The 21,387-nt window shown below is 51.2% G+C and overlaps 9 protein-coding genes across 9 annotated transcripts; 5 read left to right on the forward strand and 4 right to left on the reverse strand.

Annotated features, from left to right (window-relative positions):
* Positions 1 to 261: 261 nt before the first annotated feature.
* Positions 262 to 1,536, forward strand: N7525_003754 (zinc finger protein; the record flags this gene model as incomplete). The annotated part of the gene is made up of 1 exon (XM_002558787.2): positions 262 to 1,536. One exon carries the CDS (start codon positions 262 to 264, stop codon positions 1,534 to 1,536), a length of 1,275 nt encoding a protein of 424 aa, XP_002558833.2.
* A 221-nt stretch (positions 1,537 to 1,757) lies between these two features.
* On the forward strand, positions 1,758 to 2,546 carry N7525_003755 (uncharacterized protein; the record flags this gene model as incomplete). The annotated part of the gene is made up of 3 exons (XM_002558786.2): positions 1,758 to 1,880; positions 1,930 to 2,424; positions 2,478 to 2,546. 3 exons carry the CDS (start codon positions 1,758 to 1,760, stop codon positions 2,544 to 2,546), a joined length of 687 nt encoding a protein of 228 aa, XP_002558832.2.
* A 373-nt stretch (positions 2,547 to 2,919) lies between these two features.
* Positions 2,920 to 4,822, reverse strand: N7525_003756 (F-box protein; the record flags this gene model as incomplete). Its single annotated transcript, XM_002558785.1, has 2 exons — positions 2,920 to 3,288; positions 3,356 to 4,822. 2 exons carry the CDS (start codon positions 4,820 to 4,822, stop codon positions 2,920 to 2,922), a joined length of 1,836 nt encoding a protein of 611 aa, XP_002558831.1.
* Positions 4,823 to 6,259: 1,437 nt separating this feature from the next.
* Positions 6,260 to 6,774, forward strand: N7525_003757 (putative glyoxalase family protein; the record flags this gene model as incomplete). Its single annotated transcript, XM_002558784.1, has 3 exons — positions 6,260 to 6,393; positions 6,447 to 6,643; positions 6,698 to 6,774. 3 exons carry the CDS (start codon positions 6,260 to 6,262, stop codon positions 6,772 to 6,774), a joined length of 408 nt encoding a protein of 135 aa, XP_002558830.1.
* A 189-nt stretch (positions 6,775 to 6,963) lies between these two features.
* Positions 6,964 to 8,818, reverse strand: mfs56 (uncharacterized protein; the record flags this gene model as incomplete). Its single annotated transcript, XM_002558783.2, has 3 exons — positions 6,964 to 7,520; positions 7,579 to 8,496; positions 8,545 to 8,818. 3 exons carry the CDS (start codon positions 8,816 to 8,818, stop codon positions 6,964 to 6,966), a joined length of 1,749 nt encoding a protein of 582 aa, XP_002558829.2.
* Positions 8,819 to 9,575: 757 nt separating this feature from the next.
* On the forward strand, positions 9,576 to 9,912 carry N7525_003759 (uncharacterized protein; the record flags this gene model as incomplete). The annotated part of the gene is made up of 2 exons (XM_061212813.1): positions 9,576 to 9,650; positions 9,718 to 9,912. 2 exons carry the CDS (start codon positions 9,576 to 9,578, stop codon positions 9,910 to 9,912), a joined length of 270 nt encoding a protein of 89 aa, XP_061069834.1.
* A 485-nt stretch (positions 9,913 to 10,397) lies between these two features.
* On the forward strand, positions 10,398 to 10,607 carry N7525_003760 (uncharacterized protein; the record flags this gene model as incomplete). The annotated part of the gene is made up of 1 exon (XM_061212814.1): positions 10,398 to 10,607. The coding sequence occupies one exon, from the start codon at positions 10,398 to 10,400 to the stop codon at positions 10,605 to 10,607; it is 210 nt and encodes a 69-aa protein (XP_061069835.1).
* A 279-nt stretch (positions 10,608 to 10,886) lies between these two features.
* Positions 10,887 to 17,858, reverse strand: N7525_003761 (acetyl-CoA carboxylase ACC1; the record flags this gene model as incomplete). Its single annotated transcript, XM_002558782.2, has 3 exons — positions 10,887 to 17,295; positions 17,366 to 17,631; positions 17,712 to 17,858. 3 exons carry the CDS (start codon positions 17,856 to 17,858, stop codon positions 10,887 to 10,889), a joined length of 6,822 nt encoding a protein of 2,273 aa, XP_002558828.2.
* A 1,679-nt stretch (positions 17,859 to 19,537) lies between these two features.
* nde1 (nuclear distribution protein NudE) lies at positions 19,538 to 21,387 on the reverse strand (the record flags this gene model as incomplete). The annotated part of the gene is made up of 2 exons (XM_002558781.1): positions 19,538 to 21,094; positions 21,151 to 21,387. 2 exons carry the CDS (start codon positions 21,385 to 21,387, stop codon positions 19,538 to 19,540), a joined length of 1,794 nt encoding a protein of 597 aa, XP_002558827.1.

The following is a 21,387-nucleotide window of genomic DNA, read 5'->3' on the forward strand; positions in this document are numbered from 1 at the left end:
GATGTTTGCCATTACCATTCGCAACTGCCACCTCATATCGTGTCAGGAAGGCTCAAATTTCCCATCTTCATAGTCTAGTACTATAGAGTACAGCCATATCTATATATATCACGTGGGGATAAGCCTAACCACTTGTGGAAACAAATTAAGGTTGTAGAATCGAGGGCTGCTAAGCCTAATTAGGTAGGCTTGGTGCTCTTAACTATGGAGCTGGATAGTTTTTCTTCTTTCCCGACATCAACAACAACAACAACAACAGCGATGTCCTCTCATCAGCGCGAAATCCCCGAAGACTCTGTAGCCTCCTACGATACTGCACTGTCCATAGATGCTTGTTTGGCCAGTGCTACTGAAGAAATGCTGGAAGTTACGGAGGATCTAGCAAAAGACGAAGACATACTGCGACAGACCCTGAGCGTGCGCTCCACTATATCGACCTCCCGAAGCTTCGCAGAGCGTATGCAGCGAGCAAAATTTTTTCAGAATACTCCACTTGTTGTCATCGGCCGGGGAACATGCGGCACGATCTTTGAGATTCCTGGAACAGAGTCAGCGTACAAAAAAGGCAGCGATAAGGCCGCACTGTGGAACGACGCGAACCTCACCAACATTGCCTGCCGTGCAGTCACAGAGACGAAGACTTGTCTTCAGGAAATATTCCCAAATGTCTCAATCCCTCGTGTGCCTGTAGTGACTGGTTGGATTAGTGAGAATGACCTGGAAAACTGGTGGCGAGAGAACCTGCGACGATTCCCAAAGGATACCCGAAAAACTGGATATCTTTTCCAAGTCCAGCGGATCTTACCGCTTCCTAAGCCTTGCCGTGAAGCTCTTATCCATCTCTATTTCCCGAAGACAATGCGTGAATCGGCACACGAGGACCCGGATAATAAGGCATGCCTGGTACGACCATACCTTGGACAGCGAAGAGGAGAGAGAGAATTGTCTAATCCAGCACTCAGCCTTCAGAACTTTCCTCTTTATCTCGATCAGATAGAGGAACTCGAGTTAGAGGTAGAGGCTATCCAATTTGCTGAAGAGATGGCTATTGGGCTAGCTACCATCCACTGGAAGGCTTGCTTGGACGGTATGGACATGGAATTCGTACTCGGTAGTGCGGCAACAAATGGAGAACTTCCTACCGTCGTGGAGAACTTCAAGACCGTGGCGCCCTTTGATATCCCTGCGGGTGATGTCGAAAGACGGCAGGTGCATCTCTGGATGCTTGACTTTGATAAGGCTGAACAGCTTTGCCTCAAGAAGAGCTGGAAGTCTTGCTGTGATAAAATGGTCACTGCTGTGACAGCGAATGATCCCTATTTCCCCAACCCAGCGGCTATGGGGACACTCGAACAAAAGTTATGGGATACATTTGAGCGCGCCTATCTTCTTGCTGCGTCTGATCTTCTGCTTACGCAGAAGGCGTTGCCAAAGGAGGCAAGTAAATACCCGGCTCTATTTTTGAAAGCATGGAAGAAGAGAGCTACAGAACTGGCAGAGGACACGGAGGGTGATTTTGTGGAGTTCGGCGAATAGTCACATGCTGCGGGAGATACTGCTGCTGGTACCCTTTCGGGATAGTCACTCTTGGCAGTCAGTTTTCAATATAATTCTATCCATACCTACCTAGGTACCTACCTAGGTAGATGACCCGTGTTTATTTAAATCCCTCAAACCATCCTCGCATGTCAACGATCTAAGAACTTGTCTCTACTTTAAACATGAGCTGTTCACTCAATATGGCTTCCCAATTACCAATGGCTGACTTGATTACTGAAGTGAATCCTGAGGATTTGATATTTTTCCAGAAGCTTCAGGAGTCTGCGAACTCCGCTGTCTTCAAGGTAGCTTTCCATGGACGAATTTGTGTGATGAAAGTAGTAAGTGCATTGTGTCTATTTTGGATGTCTAAGCTAAATGCTTTTGAAGTACCATGATCGAGGGCCGTCTGATTACGATCCCTCGGATCTTGAAGTGAATCTCTTCGTCTGCGAATCCACAGCTTATCAACGGATGAAAGCAAATGGCTTATGTGAGCGAGAGGTTGTTCCTGATTTTTATGGGACGATTACGAAAATACAACCATCGCTCTGGCCGAGCCTGCACATGTTTCATGGGGACAACCTGCCGCCAAACGCCATTCTCATCGAGTATATTCCGAACATGAAGCCAATAAGCCTATCCAACTTTTCAAAGGATTATCTTGATAAGTTCCGCCAAGTTCTCGATGACATTCACCAGGCTGGGGTTCTCCATGGCGATGCCAAACCGAGAAATATGATGATATCTCAAGGGAAACAGGATAGAGTACTCTGGATTGATTTTGATTCTGCACAAACGTTCCCTGAGGGCTCCCTTTCACAGAGACAAGAAAGATGGGTTCAGGAAGAAAATGAGTTGGTGGATTATTTTATCGTGGCTTTAGTAGGTTCAATCCATCCCCGGCCTAGCCTTGGCTTTAACTCACTCTTCTGCAGGCTCAAGATTTCAAAGAGGGCAGAATAAACCGCACAGCCTCTTACTATTATGAATACTTTGTGGAGTAAAACGACTTGGGAGATGTCATTGCACCGAGAGAAAAGATGATGATCATGGCCAATTCTGAATGGATCTCTTGGGCCTTTTTCTCTTTCATAGACCTTCTACGTAGGAAATGACGATTTGAATTTTTAATGATATTATTTTATGTGTCATGGGGTCACATTTTCTTCCGTCTATTTCGTAGTTCCAAGTTTGTGGAGGCTACAACCTACCGCCTGAGAGAAAAGCCATCAATGGCATGACGGGCTGCAGCAGATTAGTGGTGGGAAGTGCATGATCCTCCGTGTCAGAGGTGACAAGGCACTAAACCCAAAACCTCCAACAGTGAGGTCCCTTGTATCGGGGCTAATCAACGGTAAATATATGCGCGCGCTCGTACTAATTCTCCTCGTCCTCTTCTTCTTCTTCTTCTTCTTCCTCATCATCCTCATTCATACTCTCCCATTCGTCTTCACCATCACTCTGGTCGGACTCCACCTCTTCGCCAAGCATGCTAAGAAGCTGTAATAACCCAGCCTGTGTGCGCCAGGCGTCTGCAGATGGCAAATGTGGGCCGGAAGCACCAAGGCTCCCGTTATCCGCCGTTGAAGACTTATCCGTGTCGCCGGAAGCAGATGAAGATTTGGTGGACAGGTTAGGGGCCAGACTGAGGATGCGGATGACTTTCGTAGGAAAGACGCGAGGAAGCTCTCTGCCTTGCGGGGGAGGTATACCACCTGGAACATTGGAGTCTCGCCAGCCGAGGGTCTGTGGTTTCTGATGTTAGCTGTTCTGCTTGTATTTCTTTCGTATATTTGGTCAGAACGAAACTCACAGTGTAGGTAGTCATAATAGCATCATCAGCCAACGCCATGTAACTAATCGGCACAGCAAGCTGGGGCGCGGAGCTGGTGAGCAGCGAGTACGAAGCACGCGCAGGGTTTTCCACATTTTGAACCTTGTTGTTGTCGTCAAGGGCGACAACATAGATCCGATCTTGAATTTCGAACATTATACGGTGGTTGCGGATCGATAACCAGCCACCAAGGTCAAAGCTTGACCCGTCTGATTCGCATTCCAAAACGGAGCTGTTCGCCGCGAGACTAGCTTCGTCGCGGAGAGCCTTGCGGAAGTCGGAGCATATAAAGACACGACCAGCGCGAGAGAAGCCCACGAAAAGATCGCCGTTCAACATTCCCGCTCCCCATTCATCCTCCCCATGCCGGACATGAGTTGGGTCATCTGGTGGCGATAGTGGACCTTTGGCGACCTCAATGGGTACCAAACAATCTTTTCGGAAAGCCCCGGGTGGAAGGGGTTGAGGTGTTGGGCCAATTCGCGCTGCGCCTGCTAGTGCTGCACTTGTAGAAGTAGAGGCGGCTTTGGGAGGAAGGACGTGGTACTTTTCTGTCGCCGGCGACGGTTTCAACGTGCCTAAGAATGCACCAGACTCCTTATTGTAGGCAAAATAGCCCTTTGCTCCCATGGAATAAATCACGATGTCTTCACTTTGGTCCAGATGGCCAATACCACCTCCCTCGATCTTCAGGTGTGTTGTCAACTTAGGAGGTCGCTGGGTCATATCGTACACGAACCCCTGACCCTCGTTAGAAACAACGCAGAGAGTCCAGTAGGACAATTGGAACCCTCTCGTCTGGCAATTATGGTTCAAGGTAGCGATGCGCCGGAACTCTCCACGCTTTGCACCTTCATGGTCCGTCTGCCACACCTCGAGCGAGTCTCCTTCACTATCAAACACAGCCATTCCATCCTGATATTCCAAGTGTGCGTGTGGGCGAACTCCGTCTCCGTCGGTGTCCAGCACCGAAGGGAGTTGCCAAAGTAAAAGGCCCGTGTCCATATCAGTGACGTTCAACCCGCCAGCATGGGAAGTGGAAACGAAAAAGCGGCGCTTGAAGTCGGCGCGGAATCGCCAAACCGGATCATTGCCAATTTGTAGGACCGATTCCTGGCTGACTGGATGCGGCTTGGCCCAATTGCGAGCCAGCAGTGTTTGGCGCTTGCACAGGTCTTTCCATGATTCTGTGCCCTCGAATACTTTGCCATAGCTGTGGGTATCGGAGAGGAAGGAGAAATCGCGGCTACCTCCAATCGGCTGGGCGGTTTTGGCTTCGGAGGTGTAAATAGCGTCTTGGTGGGTGACGTCGATAAATTGGTGCCAAGCCTTAGAGGCCGCGGTCAGGGACGCAAGGGCGGAGACGGGGGTGAAGTGCAAGATTTGCAGGACAATCTCTGGGGGCAAGACGGTGAGGGGGTCCGCCATTGGTGAGATGGCGGTCATATTTTCAGAGATAAGAGTTGTTGCAGAAAGCAAATTAGAGAGGTTAGAGAGGTGGGGGTTCACAATATTTTGTCGTTCTCCACCGTATATGCGATGACGTAGCCATTTTTGAATCCGTAGAGAGGCACAACAAATACTCTCCCGAAGTCCAGAGTCACGAAAAGGAGACAGAGTTGGTATTTATGGAAAGACGCATGTATATACCGTCTCTCAGGTCTTCATATACTTTTCCTAGTTGCGGAGCAGATGACATACCACATATCATACCTTGGTAGAGCTTCTAGGGTCAGGAAGTCAATTTCAAGAATCACACCGTTGTTGGCTGTTATATTGCTGTCTGATTTTCTTATTAACATCTAGAGACACTACATAAGCAATGTTCGCAGTAGCAGTTGGTCTCCATCACCGCAGCTGTCATGAAGTACCAAGCCTTGGAGGTTTCAAATATGACAGAACTAGGTTTAGAAAGCTCACGTGCTTACCAGTTGGGCTCTGAGCTCTTGTAGCAGAAGATGGCCGTCTGACTTGAGCAACCTCTTGTCAACATTGCTATGTTAATTTCGCTTGCCGTGACCTAATTCATTGAAAACCATGATTAACCCTCGATGCTGTTGAAGAGCCCGCTTCTCTGACGATGGTTGTGAGAGACATTGCATACCAATGCGGCGGCAACATGGGGTCCACGGTCTGCGGGTTGTACATGCTCACATCATGCCATTGCAGGTTGGGGCACATATCCAAGCTACCTTATATGTGATTGCCGAGAAGACAGCGGATATCATCATAGATGACTATTTGCTCGAAATTGTCCTCTATGAATCTCATGGAACTTGTATCAAATGATAATGTTCATCTTGCCCAGGAGTCACACACTAAGGAAACCTGCCACAACAGCATGCTCACCATTCATATTTCCCAAGTCACACATCTCGGAATTTTGGAGATACGCCTTAAATCAAGTGAAGCATCCGGTTCGATCGGACTGCTTCACTCCGGCGTCACCCATGTCTGTGAAACATAGCCTGCACGCACACGCAACCTTGGCGACGTCTCCCGGACGAGGATGGCCTTGGGAAATGTCTTCAGTAGCAAAACACCAAGGGAATAGCTGGGATAACGTCTTAAATAAAAAACCGAGGACTGAAAGCAAAACTCCCCGAGCGTCGGCTAAAGCCGACCTAGCTTTGTCTCCATGAGGGGCAGCGTTGAACCTATTTAGTCCGGACAATTACCACCGGGAATTCATTCGGATACTTTTCCAAGGTTTCAATGAATATCGCATCATTCAGTAATCCAGCAAGACATCCACATCGTGTATTTGCCGACTATTTGTTGTTCCATCCGACCCGGAAACTGATTCCCGAGCTCGAATATATACCGACTCGTCTTGCTCAAACACAAACACAAACACAACATATCTCCCATCCTACTTACATCATGATCTCCGGAATTGCTCATATCAACCTCACAATCCCTCAGGATACATTGGAACAAGCCGAGGAGTTCTACGGAACCACCCTCGGGCTCACCTCAGCACCGGTACCGGAACTCCAGAAGGGGACGATCTTATGGTGAGAGCCGTAGCGAGCTATTTCACAGAAACACAATTCTGATACCATCATAGGTTCGACATTGGTTCCAGCGGACAGCAAGTGCATATTACTTTCGGCGCGACTGATCCCCAATCTAGCCGGCACCCTTGCTTCAAGCTGTCTTCCCGTGAGGAACTAGAAGAGATTAAAGCAAATATCTATAACCATCATCTAAGGGGTGGCCCCGCGGCTCCAATGGCTGCTGATAAGCCTGGCGAGACTAACTCTGGTGAGAGATGTCTGATACACCAAGTGTGACTGTTTGCTGATTATTGCGCTATAGGGACTCAAGGGAAAGAGTATCCTACTCGGTTCTTCGCTCGGGATTTTGGTGGGAACTTACTTGAGTTCACTATGTAAATAGTTTTGTTCGTCTGAATCGAGTTTATGGGTTTGACCGAATCAATGAGAGATGGTCCAATATCAACAATTCCAATGGAGTCGCCCAGAGGAGATAATATGGATGCATTGTTTTTGAGTCTATGGTTGGCATTGCTTTATATCATTATATTGGACTATATATAAGATCAAGCCTTGTATACAATCTCTCTAAACAGTCAACTCAACATCCCCCGCCTCCTCCCCTCGATCCCTTCTCTCCCTAACAATGTCCCTCCCAAATATCAAACCCCAAAGGTAAGAACAATTAACAACCTCATGACCCCCCTCTTTCAAAACCCACACATTCCCAAGGAAAGTAGTAATCAAAACAGACAGCCACATAACCGGCATCATAGCAATAAAAGCCCACATCACACCATCTTTAGCATCCGCCTGCCCAACCCCACTCTTATTCGTAAACACCGTCGACATGATAGTCAATCCCAACAGCCCCCCAAACGGAACCGCAAACGAAGCAAGACACGTAATCTGCGCCGTCATCGCAGGGAAATACGCCAATCCATGCATAGAAGCCGGGTTCATTCTCATCCCCACGCCGTGTCCAACTAACGCCATCATGCCGTAGATGATATTTGTTCTGCCTGCTTGCACTCCCCACGCAAGCACTGTCATCCCTACAGCAGACGTTATACTGCCCAGAAAGAGGGCTGGGAAGGTTTGCCGGGGCCAGACGTTCGATGAGAACATCGCCATGTAAAGTCCAGCTGGTTGAGTTAGTCAGATCCGTTCCATATAGGTAAATATATCTAGAGGTATACATACCAGCGAGACCAGGAAGGAAAAATAGCAGAGCGATACCGGCGTCGCTAGAACTCCTCCCTTCCACCAGCGTAAAGTATATATCCATGAAATACATAACAGCAAACATGGCTATCCCGGTCGAGAAATTAATCAGAAACAGCAAGCCGATATCGCGCTGTCTCAGTAATTCCCACGGCACCATAGCCTTTTGACGCGGGAGGACCCGTGCCATTAATGCGCCAGGCACCATACAGCGCTCATAGACAACCCAAGCACCGGCCAGAACAGCACCGATAACCATGGGCGCCAGGACGGCGACGGAGTTCCACGAGTACGTACCACCCGCCCACGTCAAAGCGAGAATAAGCAGACCAAATCCCCAAAGGAAGAGCATCTGACCGCCGTAGTCGATAGTCGATATTCTGGCAAGGAACCGACCAGACCGAGTCGAGGTACCTCTCTCCTCGAATTCAGGAATAGACTGCGGACCCTGTAACTCCGTCCTCAGAACAAACACGACAATAACCATAGCTACAACTGCGATGGGTAGATTGATCGCGAAACACCAGCGCCACGACGCCTGCGTCAGATACCCGCCGATCACGGGCCCGATGCTGAATCCGATGCCGGAGACGAGGGCGAAGACCGTCCAGTTGACTGCGTACTCGGCGAGGGAGACGCGGTCGGCGAGGATGGTGCGGATGGAGATGTTGACGCCTGCGGCGCCGATGCCTTGTAGAGCGCGGCCGAGGAGGAGGACGCTGAATGATGATGTTGGGGCGCCGGTGCAGACTGCGGAGCCGATCATCATTATGAAGATTGCGGATTGGAGGATGATGTGGCGGCCGAAGAGGTCGGTTAACTGGGCCCAGAAGAAGAGGAAGGCGGCTGATGTGAGGTTGAAGACGGAGATTATCCAGTTTAGTTGTTTGATTTGGTCTGTGGTGGTTAGTTGGGGAGTATCATTGAGGATTGTGTGGGACGTACTGAAGTCCTCTGCGATGAATGGTAGAACTGAGGCTATGATTGTTGTATCTAGGGCTTGTAGGCAGTATGGACTGAATAGGCCCAGGATGATCTTCCAGCGGTAGACATTTCTTCGTCTCTTCTCGGCCACTTGTTCGGGGGATACGGTTTTCTTTTTCTTTCTGTCAAGCCGTGGATTAACTGGGTTTAATTCGATTGCATTGTCTGTATTTGACGCAGAATTTAGGCGTTTCCGCTCATTGCGCTTCTTGATTTTCTTGTATACCACAATCATGAGTGCGATGGAGTATGGAAACGAAAAGTGGTTGCCACAAAGCCCTGGGAGGGTGAATCATCTTTATACCCTTATTTTCCTCTTCGACGAAGTAAGTGAAGGGAAAAAGCCACTAAGCATCAAGCCCGATATTGGATCCAACTTGGTTTAGCGTGCAGTCTCAGCCTCTGCACTCAGCCTTGGAGCCGGTTTGAGAGACCTTTGCGATATCTTCATGGATACTTATATAGGTAATCACTGCGATGGGTTATAGAATCATTGGTTTCGGGTTTGGACTGTTGGACTGTTGGCCTTGTAGGAAAAGTCCCCGCACTACTGTCCGTATCGGGAAACCTGTGCGATATCCAATTTCTAGCATTGCATGACATTGTGACTTATAAATAACTATTATATTATTCAGAACAAATGTAGTTTCTCTGACAGTTTTCGGGGATTCTCTGCATCCCATCGAGGCGTGGCGAAATATGGCTCCATCCATTCTAAGCCTCAAAGAAATAGAAATATTCCTACATTATTTCACCGAGATAACTACATTAAGCAGGTCGTATTCTATATAAGTACTAGAGTGGCCTTGCATCTGGTATCTCCTATCTTCAATATAACAAACCGGGCAAATCCGACGAATTGGAATTGTCCGATGTACGATGCTGCCTAGCCCCCGCCATGTCAGACGAAGTACATTGACACTCAACATCCAAGTCCTCTCCAATCTCCCATCACAAGTATACAACATACATACTCACATAAACCGTTCACAATGGGCAATTCAACTACAGAACCAGCCCCCGCCTACGAGGACCTATTCCACCAACCTTCCAGCTCACAGAACGGCGTAAGTAATCTACAAAGACCCTAGAGACCCTAGATGATCCCATCAGCATACTAATCCAAATGAATAGTATGCCATGGTCGAACAAACAGACATCGGTGAAAACCGTGACCTGGAACAGGGTCAACCCCTTTGTACCTTTCCCTCCGCTATCGAGCCCGGTCAACACCTCCACTGTGCAGAATGTGATGGAAAGCGGGAGGCCAGAGAAAGACGCGCGAGTTCCCAGAAGGCATGTGCCATGGTTGCGAGACGTTTATCTTGATTTCTCTCTTCATGATGATATTGGGGATCGTTGGCGTTCAGGCTTGGAAGGAGGTTCGGATGAAGAAGTTGCAGAGCCATAGTTAACTGGTCTTTGTCCTGTATATTGTGTATATGCTAGCGAAAGGCATATTAGTATACTTTTGCCCTAGTCCATAGTTTAGTGGACTATAGTTAGAGATGGGATAGATGAACACAGTCCATGCCAAGAGGTAGTCTTGCTAGTCTTGTTAGTAGCTCCACCTACGCCCGACATGAACAGCTGACTCCCCTCAACATCAACGTCAACACATCAACTACGGAGTACTCCGTATGCGCTTCACATAAATCCCTCCTAGGTAAAGCTAAACCCCCTTAAACACATATTCCACCTCATCTCCACACTTTCTACCTGTAACCAGCTCTACCTGTGCCGACTTTCCTGGCCTACAAAGCAACGACTAACACGACATCATCGACAGGTATCAGACCACACTCAGCCTTAAGATGTTTGCCCGGTTCAAAGGCCTTTTCGCCAAACCAGAGCCCTCTGACCCCTCAAAATCAGAAGAGCCTAAACATAAGAGCAAGGCGCATAGCCGATCACATAGCAGAAGAGTTCGAGAACGTGAGCGCGAGCTGCGACGAGATTGGACGGGTCAGAAAGGTGGCTGGAAGAAATTCTACAGTCGCGGGGGTTATGCCGGGATGTGTTGAGGGTCGGGTTTCTTATGTCTAGCTCTGGAATCATATCGTATAGCTTTACTGTTTACTTCATTACTTACTAGTTTCATGAACTTGATCTTATTGAATATTGTATTGGATATTAAAAAATGAATATCAACACTGTAGTCGTATATAACAAGGTCCAAAACCATAAAACAAAAACAAAAACACCATGTAATCTCTGTAACAAAATATAACAGAAAAAAAGAGAAAAAAAGAAAGCCATCAAGTCATAATAGATGCTTCTGTGCATAATATATGCAAACGGATCTAAGCAGAACCAAGGTACTTCAGCACATTTTCACGTTCCTCAACAGGCAACATGGAAAGCACCTGCTGCACACCGCGCAGACCACCCTCCTTGTTGCCAATAAGCAGCTGAGCAACCTCAGACGCAACGCCATCAGTGCGCAGCGACTCAACCTTGCTCTGCACAACCTTCTTGTTCTCCTCGTACCAAGTAGCGACCTTGTGGTCATCGTGCTCGAGCTCCTCATCCAGCAGTCCAGTCCAGGCGTGCAGGGTGCGGAGATGGGCAGTGCGCAGGGATTCGCCGGTAGCGCCGACGCCAGAGGCTGCGGGTGCCGAGGCGGCGACCATGCGCTTGACGATGGTCTCTTCACTGAGACGGCGACGCAGACGCCAGTAGAAGAAGCGACGGGAGTTGACCCACTGCAGAGGCTTGCGGATAGTGTCCTTGGCTTGCATGCGGCCGGCGCGGTCGTGCAGGTCGGCGAATTGCAGCGCAATCTGCATGTACACGGGCAGGAGCTGCTCCTCGCGGGCGGCCATCTTCGCCTTGACCTCGCTGAGCTGCTCGTTGGTAAGGGAGGTGTCGGCCAGGGAGCGGCGGAGTTCGCCGTAGGTCGCGTCCAGACGGGCCATAGTGTCCAGCTGCTTCTCGCGGCGGTACTTGATGTTCACCATACCCTCGGGCTCGAGGACACCACCGCGGGAGTCTTCGTCGGCGTACATCTCCATCTGGTCGGGGTTGATGGTGGGGTCAACGACGACCCAAGATCCACCGCGGAGCTCGCCGTGAGGAGGAATGTACACGAAGATGGGCTGCTCGTACTTGACGAGAGCGTCGACAATGTACGAACCGTACTTGAGGACCTCGTTGTACATGTCACGCTGGCCACCGGAGAATCCTCTCCAGTTAGCCAGGATCATGACGGGCAGCTGCTCGCCGTTGTTGAAGTCGCGCAGAGCCTGGGCGGTCTTGTAGGCCGAGTTGGGGTACCAGACACCACCAGCCTCGGTGGCGATCATCTCCATAGAGTCGGGATTGGCAGGATCGGCAGGAGTGACATTCTCCACCGAGCGGGTCTCGACGGCGATCACACCCATGGGGATACCACCAAGACGGGCACGACCGACAACGACGGTGCGAGCCCAGCCACCAAGGGCCTCCTCGAAGGAACCCTTGTCGAAAAGACCAGGAAGGAAGCCGTCAACGTCCTCCTTACCACCGATGAGCCATCTGACATCATAAGTCTGCTTGGGAGGTGGGAAGTAGGCAACGTCACGGTCCCAGGTGTCCGACCAGGGGCGAATCGGGATAGGAGCATTCTTCTTGTCAGGGACGAAAGACATCCACTCGACAATCTTCTCAACACCCGCGAAGTCGTCGTTGGCAGTCATGTGAGAAACACCGTTCTTGTACATGATCTGGGTGCCACCAAGCTGAAGGTTGGAGGTGTAAACCTCGCGACCAAGCAGCTTGTTGATGGCAGGGGCACCAGTGAGGATGATGGGCTGGCCCTCAACCTGGATGGCACGCTGACCGAGACGCACAAGGTAAGCACCGATACCGACAGAGCGGCAGGTAACGAGAGTGATGGTGAAGATGTCCTCGTAAGCCTTGGAGGTGGCACCGGCAATGAGACCGGAACCCTTCAGACACTCAACACCAAGACCGTCCTTGGCACCGATGACGGTGGTAATCTTGTGGCGCTCCTCACCGTCGTCATTGACGAGCTCGGTGATGACCTCCTTCTTCTTGCTGGCATCGAAGCGCTTCTTGACCTCGGGAGTGAGGTAAAGGTACTTGAAGCCGGCCTCGGGCTTCTCCGGGTTGTTCCAGGCAACCGAGAAGAAGGGAATCAGCTCATCCGCAACACCGATGCGGGCACCGGAGTTAGCAGACAGGTAGATACGGGGAATACCCAGCTTGCGGGCAAGCTCAGTGCACTTGTGGAAGAACCTGTCTTCCTGAGGACCGAAGGAACCAATCTGGAAGGTGATGTCGTTGGCGACAATGATGAAACGTCTGCCGCGGGGGTACTCGGGAGTACGGGCAGTGATGATCCAACCAACCATACCGTGAGTGTTGGTACCGGGCTCGCGAGACACTTCAACAAGGTTGTCGGTGTCATCCAAGACCAGCTCGCTGTAGTCAATGCACTCTCCAACTGGGGGGCGCTTCTCGTACAAGGAAGGAATCTTCTCGGCAATCTTGGTCCAGCTGTTTTGGAATGCCTGGCGGAAAAGCTCGGGGAAATCGTACACGTACTGAGTTCCCATCAAGTGAGCCTTGTAGCGCTTGGGCTGCAGCCACTCCTTGGTAGGGTAGGGGGTGGAGACAGGGCGCAAATGCATAGAGCCCAGCTTGGCGGTACCACCAATGCTCTGGAAGATCCACTCGCCCTTCTCGGACTTGCGCTCAATGTACAGCTCGACGTTGATGATGAAACCGTAGGTGTTGCTGATAATCACACGCAGGGGGTAAGGCATTCCGGTAGCGGGGTCGGTGCAAAGGATGCGGATCTCTGCGCCGGTGACACGGAGGCGCCACAGACGGCGGCCGAAGCGATCGAGGAAACCGGCCAGGGCTTGCTCGACATCGACGGGCTGGAGGTTGAAGACGGGAGAGAAGTTGATGAAGATGTGGTTCAGGTCGGAGTTGTTGTTGCCAATGATCTCCAGGGCATCCAAGATGTCATTCATGAGGCGGTCGGCCTCCGAGATCAAGTACTCAGCGGTGGGGATATCGTCACGTAGACGGCCGGGACGGACCACAGCACGGACGAAGTAGCGCTTGTCAATAGCCTTATCATTCTCAGGGCCCTTGCCAATAGCCTCGTAGACGTGGATGTTACGGTTCTCGGTGAAGACGGGCTTGATGTTGAACTTGGACAGACGGCCGAGTTCAAGCTGGAAGGCAAGAGCTGGCTCGCTGTGGCGGATACTCAGATCCTCCTCGTAGTTGGGACCACGGAAGGTGAAGTAGCCGGGGTAGACACCTTGCTTGCCGCAGATGAAGGTAACACGGCGAATACGGCGGGCGAGGAGCTCATCCTTGTTGTCGGCGAGCAGCTGCTTCATCTGCGCAACAAGATCTGCATCTTCCATGTCTTCGATATCGCGAATGGCAATGTTGCAGACTCCGGTGAGCTCGCTGTCACTCACGGGCTTAGGGGCGGGACGACGCTTGCCTTCGAGGGTAGCAATGAGGCCCTGCTCACTGGGGCGCTTGGCGTTCGAGCCGCCGACAGGGAAGACCTCGAGAGCCTTGCAGAGGATCTCCTCAGCATCCTCCAGGTATTGCACGGGGATAATAACACCTTTGCGAACGGGGTCACTGGCAGCGTCACTCACAAAGAGGGACATGTCGCCGATGGAGTTGATCCGCTTGAAGGGGTTGACCTCCGCAATGGGAGTGCCCGGGGCGGAGGGCTGGGTGGAGTTAAGAACACCGAACTCGCGCTGGCCAAGCTTGCCAAGGGTGAAGTCCCAAGACAGGAAAGGCTGCTCAGTGGAGGCGTTGTAGTCGATGCTCTTAAGGGTGTATGCACGGTAGGCACGACGAACGTAAACTTCCAGGGAGGCGAGGGTGACCCAGGGGTCAGCGTGGACGAAGAACCGAGGAAGAACATCGAAAACAGTGTACTTCGAGTCAACAACCTCCTTCAAGACATCCAAGGAAGGCTCACGGTGCTCCCATCCGGTCTCGCCGTAGCGAGACTCAACAACGGAAGACCGCAGAATGTGCTCCATCTGCGACAGGCGCTCGTCCAGAGATGGCATAGCGCACTGAATAAGAACCTCGCGGGCCTTGAGAGTGACCTTGGCGGAAGAACGAGACTCGAGCTCGGTCAACTTCTTGAGGATAGGCTTGAAGTATGTGCCGACATTCTCCAGGTGGGGCTGGTTGGGGCGGTACATGTCCAAAATAGCCAGGACCAGGTTGTTCTTCGAACCGATGCGGCTGTGGGAGAGAACAGTGTGGACAATGCCGGTAATGTCGTCCTTGTTCTCCTCACGGAGCTTGAGAATGACATCCTCGTCGCGGAGGTTATGGGTGGAAAACAGCTTCTCAACATCGTAGTACTGCTCCAGCAAGCCAATGAAAACATTATACTCGTTGGACTTCAAACCGTCCATGTACTTGTTGATGACCTGAACCAGGGGCAAGAGGGTGGTCTTGAGCAGCTCAGCATCGGCAGGGCCGATGTGCTCCTCGATGAAGCGAACGATGGCCTTCTGGAGCTGCTTGGCAGGGAACTCGGCCTTGCGGGCCTTGGCACGGTCAACCACGTTCTGGAGCTGCGCATCCAGCTTCTGAGGAATGCGAGAGTGCAGCGCAGAAGACTGCGCATTCCACTCTCCGTAGGGAAGGTCAGGGTTGCGCAGCACCTCAACAAGGTCCTTCAAAGTGGTACCCATGATAACCTGGTTGTCGAAACCACGAAGAATGTTCTCCAGAATGCTGTGGAGCAGGAAGAAGCGCTGGGAGGGCTTATTACCAAGGACGGTAGGCGATCCAAGCTCGGGCAGCTGACCAGTGAAGGGCTGGGCGTGCTTGACGCGGGAGGGGTCATCCAGAGCGAGGATACCGAGGATATCACCAGCCTCCAGAGTGGCACCGGGCTGCTTAATGAGCTGCACGATACCATCCTCCTTTGCGATGAGGGGCATGTACATCTTCATAACTTCAACCTCGGCGTAAGACTGTCCAGATCGGATGTGCTCTCCATTCTCGACGGTGAACTTGACAAGCTTACCGGGGGAAGGAGAACGGAGCTGCGTAGGATCGTTCTCCTGCTCTAAGAGGCAGGTCTTGCCGTCAACGCTGAGACGGGTGGCAGCAGCCTCCTCCTTCCAGTAGACGTTGTGACTGCGGCCGCTGAGGAGAACCAGCAAGCCACCATCAGCCAGGGCGCGAACACCGACTGAGCACTTGGAGCCGTTGATGAAGAGGTGGTAGCTGTCCAAGCTGGCACGAGTGGCGGTGAACTTGTAACGCTCGCCTTCGTAGATGAAGTCAACAGGGAAAACAGTCTTCAGGATCTCCTTGGACGGGACCTGACCCTTTCCTAGACCATTGCGGTACTCCTCGATACCAGCCTCGCTAGCGAGGTGAGCCTTGGTGACGGCACCACAAATGATAGCGACGATCTGATCAGGGCGCTCAGCAGTCAGCTTGTTAGAGATAAGCTGGTCGAGCCACCCAGTGGTGATGGTGTTGTCCTCGAAAGCGGGGGTTTCGAGGAGCTTGATCAGGTATTCGACAGTGGTTCGGAAATCACCACGAATGCTCAACTCCTTCAAAGCAACGACCATGTGCTTGCGCGAAGCGGATCGGTTCTCGCCGTATGCAAAAATGTGACCGAATTGACTGTCGGAGAAGCTGTGGATACCACCAGCAGTACCGACAGAGAAGTAACCCCAAACGTTTGACGAACTGCGGAAGTTCAGCTCGTGCATGGTACCGCTGGAAGGCTTGAATCCCTCGCCAGGATCTTCGGAGGTGATACGGCAGGCAGTGGTGTGACCCTTGGGCTGAGGACGACGTTGGGTCTGGAAGCTCTCCTCCTTGGAGAAGTCGAAGTCAATGTCAGCGGAGGTGTTGGGGTCGACACCGTAAAGGAGGCGAATGTCGCGAATGCGGTGCAGAGGGATACCCATAGCAATCTGGAGCTGCGCGGCGGGCAAGTTGACTCCCGACACCATCTCAGTGGTGGGATGCTCGACCTGCAAACGAGGGTTCAACTCGAGGAAGTAGAACTTGTCATCGGAGTGCGAGTAGAGGTACTCGACGGTACCAGCCGAAACGTATCCGACCAACTTTCCAAGGCTCACGGCAGCGCGCTCCATTGCCTGGAAGGTGGGCTGTTTCGCAATGGTCACAGGGGCCTCCTCGATAATCTTCTGGTGACGACGCTGAACTGAACAATCACGACCGAAAAGGGAAATGTTGTTGCCGTACTGATCAGCCAGCAACTGCACCTCGAGATGGCGAGCGTTGCCAGCCAGCTTCATGATGAAGATAGGCGATCCCGGAATTTCGTTGGCGGCGGCATTGTACAAGGCCGGGAAATCTTCCTCGTTCTCGACCTTTCGGATACCCTTACCACCGCCACCTTCAGAGGCCTTGACCATAACAGGGAAACCGATCTCCTTAGCCTTCGCCAAACCCTCTTCCGGCGAGAAGGTGCAACCCTGGTTATAGACCTCGTCCTCGACTGTCACGATACCGTTCTCATCGAGCTTCACGGCGTCGACACCGGTTCCGGACCAGGGAATACAAGGCACACCGGCGTGCTGTGCAACAATAGTAGAGGAAATCTTGTCACCAAGCGAGCGCATGGCCGAAGCTGGAGGTCCAATGAAGATGATCTTTTTCGGCGACGCAGCAAGAGATTCGGGTAACCGAGGGTTTTCGGAGGCGTGGCCCCTACAAAATAAGCATCAGCATTTCGTCCCTCTCTTTCTTTTTCCCTCCGCCGTATCTCCAAACCACTTACCATCCTGCCCACACGGCGTGCACATCCATCCGCTCCGCAACATCGACAATCAACTCGACGTTGGCATAATTATTATTATTGGTTCCACCGGGAACCTCGACGTATTGGTCGGCCATGCGAATATAGTCGGCGTTGGCGGTCAAATCTTCGGGCGTGGCCATCACAGTGAATTGGATAGCCCGCTCGTTGCCGAAGGTCTCGTAAGCCCATTTCCGCACCGAGCGAATCTCTTTGACAGCGGCGATACCGTTGTTGGCAATAAGCACCTAGGAACAAGTCAGTTCCACGTCCGATTTTGCCTTTTTTTTTTCGCCCGCAATCACGGCTGTTCTTTATTTCCACTTACCGATGTGATGACGGAGTGACCATCGTGGGCGGCCACGAAGTCCTTCACAGCGCTAGGAGGTGCTGATTCGAGGGCATTGCCACCGATGAAATGTGAAGGGATGTCATGTTTGGTGACAGCCGAGCTGTTGCCCATTGTGCTACCCATGATGTTGATTATCGCAGGTCAGACTCCCTTATAGGAATTGAGGTTCTGCTCTCGCGCGGTATGCAACAGCGCTGATTAAAAAGTAATGTACAATGCTGGTGGCGGAAAGAGCCCGAGTCGTGGATATGGGCAGAAAAAGGTTAAGGTAGAGAGAGAAATGAGAGGGAGAAAAGGGTAAGCGTCAGAAAAGAACCCTGGAGGGGAAGAAAGGCCAGGTCAGCATGTGCAATTGGAGAACTTGGCTTGAAGATGTCAAATGCGGAATTGGTCTGCAGGGCAGGTTCGCAAACGGATAAGAAAAAAAGAAAGAGGTACGAGGTAAGACTCACCGGGAACCACCAAAACCCGAACAGAAATTCTATGTAAAATTGAATCTAGAAATTGAAGAGATTCAGAACTTCAAGTTCAATAATAAAAAAGGTCCAGGGGAAAAATTGCTGAGAAGATGATTTTCTGGAGGTCCCACCGAAGTGGAGATGATCCCAACTGGCCGTGATGGATTCCCCTAAATGGTCGAGGACACATGTACCTGACCATAGTTAACAGTATGGAGAGGTACTTTTTCCCAGGAACGGGCTCCCCCAACTCCCTGGCTTTGTTGGGCCAGGTTCCACTACAATTTGTTGCTCACCATTTTTTTTATTTTTGATTTTTCTTTTCTTTTTTAGAAATACGGAGTAAAGAATCGAACATTGAAGAAATCCAATCTTTGCTATTACAGTTATTACCAAATATGGAGAGGGGGATATCTCATCTAAGTGGATAAACTCCGGACTCCGTACTCTCTAAGGAGGATGTACTCCGTAGCCTCACACATATTGCCCGTAAAATACTTCCCCACGGGTCCCGGCACATTTCGACGCCCGATTCGGCCAGCAATTCGGCTTCGGAGAGCGAGTTTCTTTTTGTATTGGCTTTTTTTTTCTTTCTTTTTTCCTTTCAACATACAATTGCATGTTCATATTATATCTAAAATATGGTACTCGTACTCCCACCAATATATATTCAACCTTTAAAGGCAATATCAATGATGCAATCTAGAATTCTATACGGAGTAAAATATACTCCACGCCACTGCCAATTTGAGAATGGCGCACACGCTATCCTAATTCGGCCAACCTGCATAATTCAACACGATCAGCTTTCCAAGGTTGGCATAGATTGCGTACAGAAAAAATGCCCATAGACCAATCATATCCATGACCATGTAATGTTGTATCCCAACTCAACCTATTATTCCCTAAACCATAGATCACAACTCAACTCTACATCAAACCTTGGAAATACATATGTAGACTTGTCAACCTATATTGTACCTAGGTAGTATATCATACAACGCTATGATTGGGAGCATAACATCATGGGTATTATTGGATCTTGAATGAAAAGACAATCGCTGAGACACAGCTTAGGACGTCCCCAGAATCCACTGGGGACAATCGCACAATGAACCAGGCCTAGCTGGTCCAAGACATGTCGACATGCAAAACTATACAGGAAGGGATGTGACCAGAGCGGTCTGCAGGGAAACCCCCTCACTCCTCTTGTAGAATGCAGTCGATCAAAGTCAACCTTGGAAGTATGTAAAAACAAACGTTGGAAAATAACCTTAGCACACCACCACCCGTTCACTAAACCCCAATCCAAATTCCATAAATACTAAAGGCGAAAAGGACGAATTAAAAGGTCTCTCCCAGGTCGCTGACTTGGGTCTTCCTGTTTGGCGGCGGCGGCATGGTACCAGGTCCGATGCTGGTCTTGAAGCTCCGGGGAGCCGGGATGCCACTGATGGTTCGCTTCTTCACTATGGGCGTGGGAGTAGTAGTCACAGATGGGCGTTGGATTTCCTGGGAGATTTGGGAGGTTGTTGGCGTTGTAATGTCTTGGTCCTCGTCGATGAGTGACATGCCAGCAATGTTAGGGAGTTGGCCGGCATGATTGCTGAGAGATGAGCGAGGTCGCCGTCCCTCTGTCATAGGGTTCGTCGAGTAGTGACCCAGTGGCGTTTTGGCCCCCGGACGACTCGAACGGCTTTCCGGCCGCGCATTTGCGGGGACACCCGAGTGCACACTCTGGCTGAAGGAGCTGCGGCTAGAGTAACTAGTTCGGCTGCTCGGGCGGCTCTCGCCTGTCCGGCCAAATGACTGGCGACCCTGTGGGGGATAAGATGGAGTACTTTCACTATCCCGTGCCGAGGAACCAAGGCTACTATTACTCAGCCGCTTGCGAGAATCCCTGCGAACAGTGATCGACGAGGGCACAATGGGGGTGTCGCTGATCACAGACCCTGAGCGAGGGGATCCGCGAGAAGAGGTGTCAGATGGGGCGGGAAGTCGTGATTTGGCTGATTGAACGCGCTCTTCGAGCTTCTGCATCTTACCAATCAGGCCACGGATCTGGAACAGTGAGCCAGACTTGGGAAGCCCTGGTGGCCGCGAGGTGTTCATTCTCGTCAAACTGTTGCGAGACGAGATCGACATAGAGGGAGTTGACCGACCATTTCCGCTGCTGTTGCCATTGCCGGTGCTATATGCGCCATTGCTGTAAGCGAGAGATGGGGTTCGTGAATGAGTGGTGCGCGGTTGAGTCCGTGCGTGAAGGGTTCTAGAGTTCACCGGATCCGCGCCAGCGGCTCTCTGTCGAGGGAATGTAGGCGTAGAGTTTGAGTGAGCGTTGATCGACTTGCGCATGTTCACAGACGACTCCGAGATCGGGGGTGAAGGTGGAGTAGCGGTAGACGACGCAAGGGATGATTTAGCGGGGGGCGTGGCAAATACTGGTGAAGATGTAGCGGTGCCAGGCGAACGGTCAAAGATCTCCAGACTCTGTGGAGTCGCGGGGCTGCGATGGTACAAAGGAGTCGGCTTGCGCCGGCGCATCCCATGCCCTTCGGTATTTCGAAGCTTCTCCTGGATGATCTCGGTCTCAATCTTCAGATCCGACAGCTCATCCCGGAGGCGCTGGTTGTCAATGCGCAGCTGCTCCCGTTCCTGCTCCCCACTTCTTATCTCCTCCTCTAGCAAGACCTGGCGCTCGATGCCAATGTTGTATTTGGACTCCATGTCCTCCAGGGACGAGGTGGTGTTCCGGGCTTGGCGCTCGTAGTCATCGTTGGCAACTTCAATATCTCGAAGCTTGAGCTGCAAAGTGCGGTTCGCTTCCCGCAGTGTGGTAATTTCTTTCTGCAGGTTGTTCTGCACAGAGTTGCCTTCGGTTTTCGACTGCTTGTATTTGCTCTACCAGCACAATGTTAGCGCCCGCACAGTAGTGAGCAATGGGCATGATCCCTTACCTTCCACTCGTCGACTTCATATCGCATCGTATCGAGCTTTTCCTTCAGCTGCCTCTCCCGCTTCTCCGAAGCTTCAATGTCCTTCTCCATCTCAGTCTCCAGCTCCCGGCTGGAGGACTGGAAGTCCGCAAGCTCCGCCTCAAGCAGCTCATACTGGGCTTTGTAATGAGCCAGTTCATCTCTGTAAGAGCTGCTCGTATGCTTCCGTTCGGAAGTTGACTCATCGACGGCCGGCAT

Source organism: Penicillium rubens (genome assembly GCF_028828025.1).
Source record: "Penicillium rubens strain IBT 27055 chromosome Unknown utg000002l_segment0_segment0, whole genome shotgun sequence".
NCBI lineage: Eukaryota > Fungi > Ascomycota > Eurotiomycetes > Eurotiales > Aspergillaceae > Penicillium > Penicillium rubens.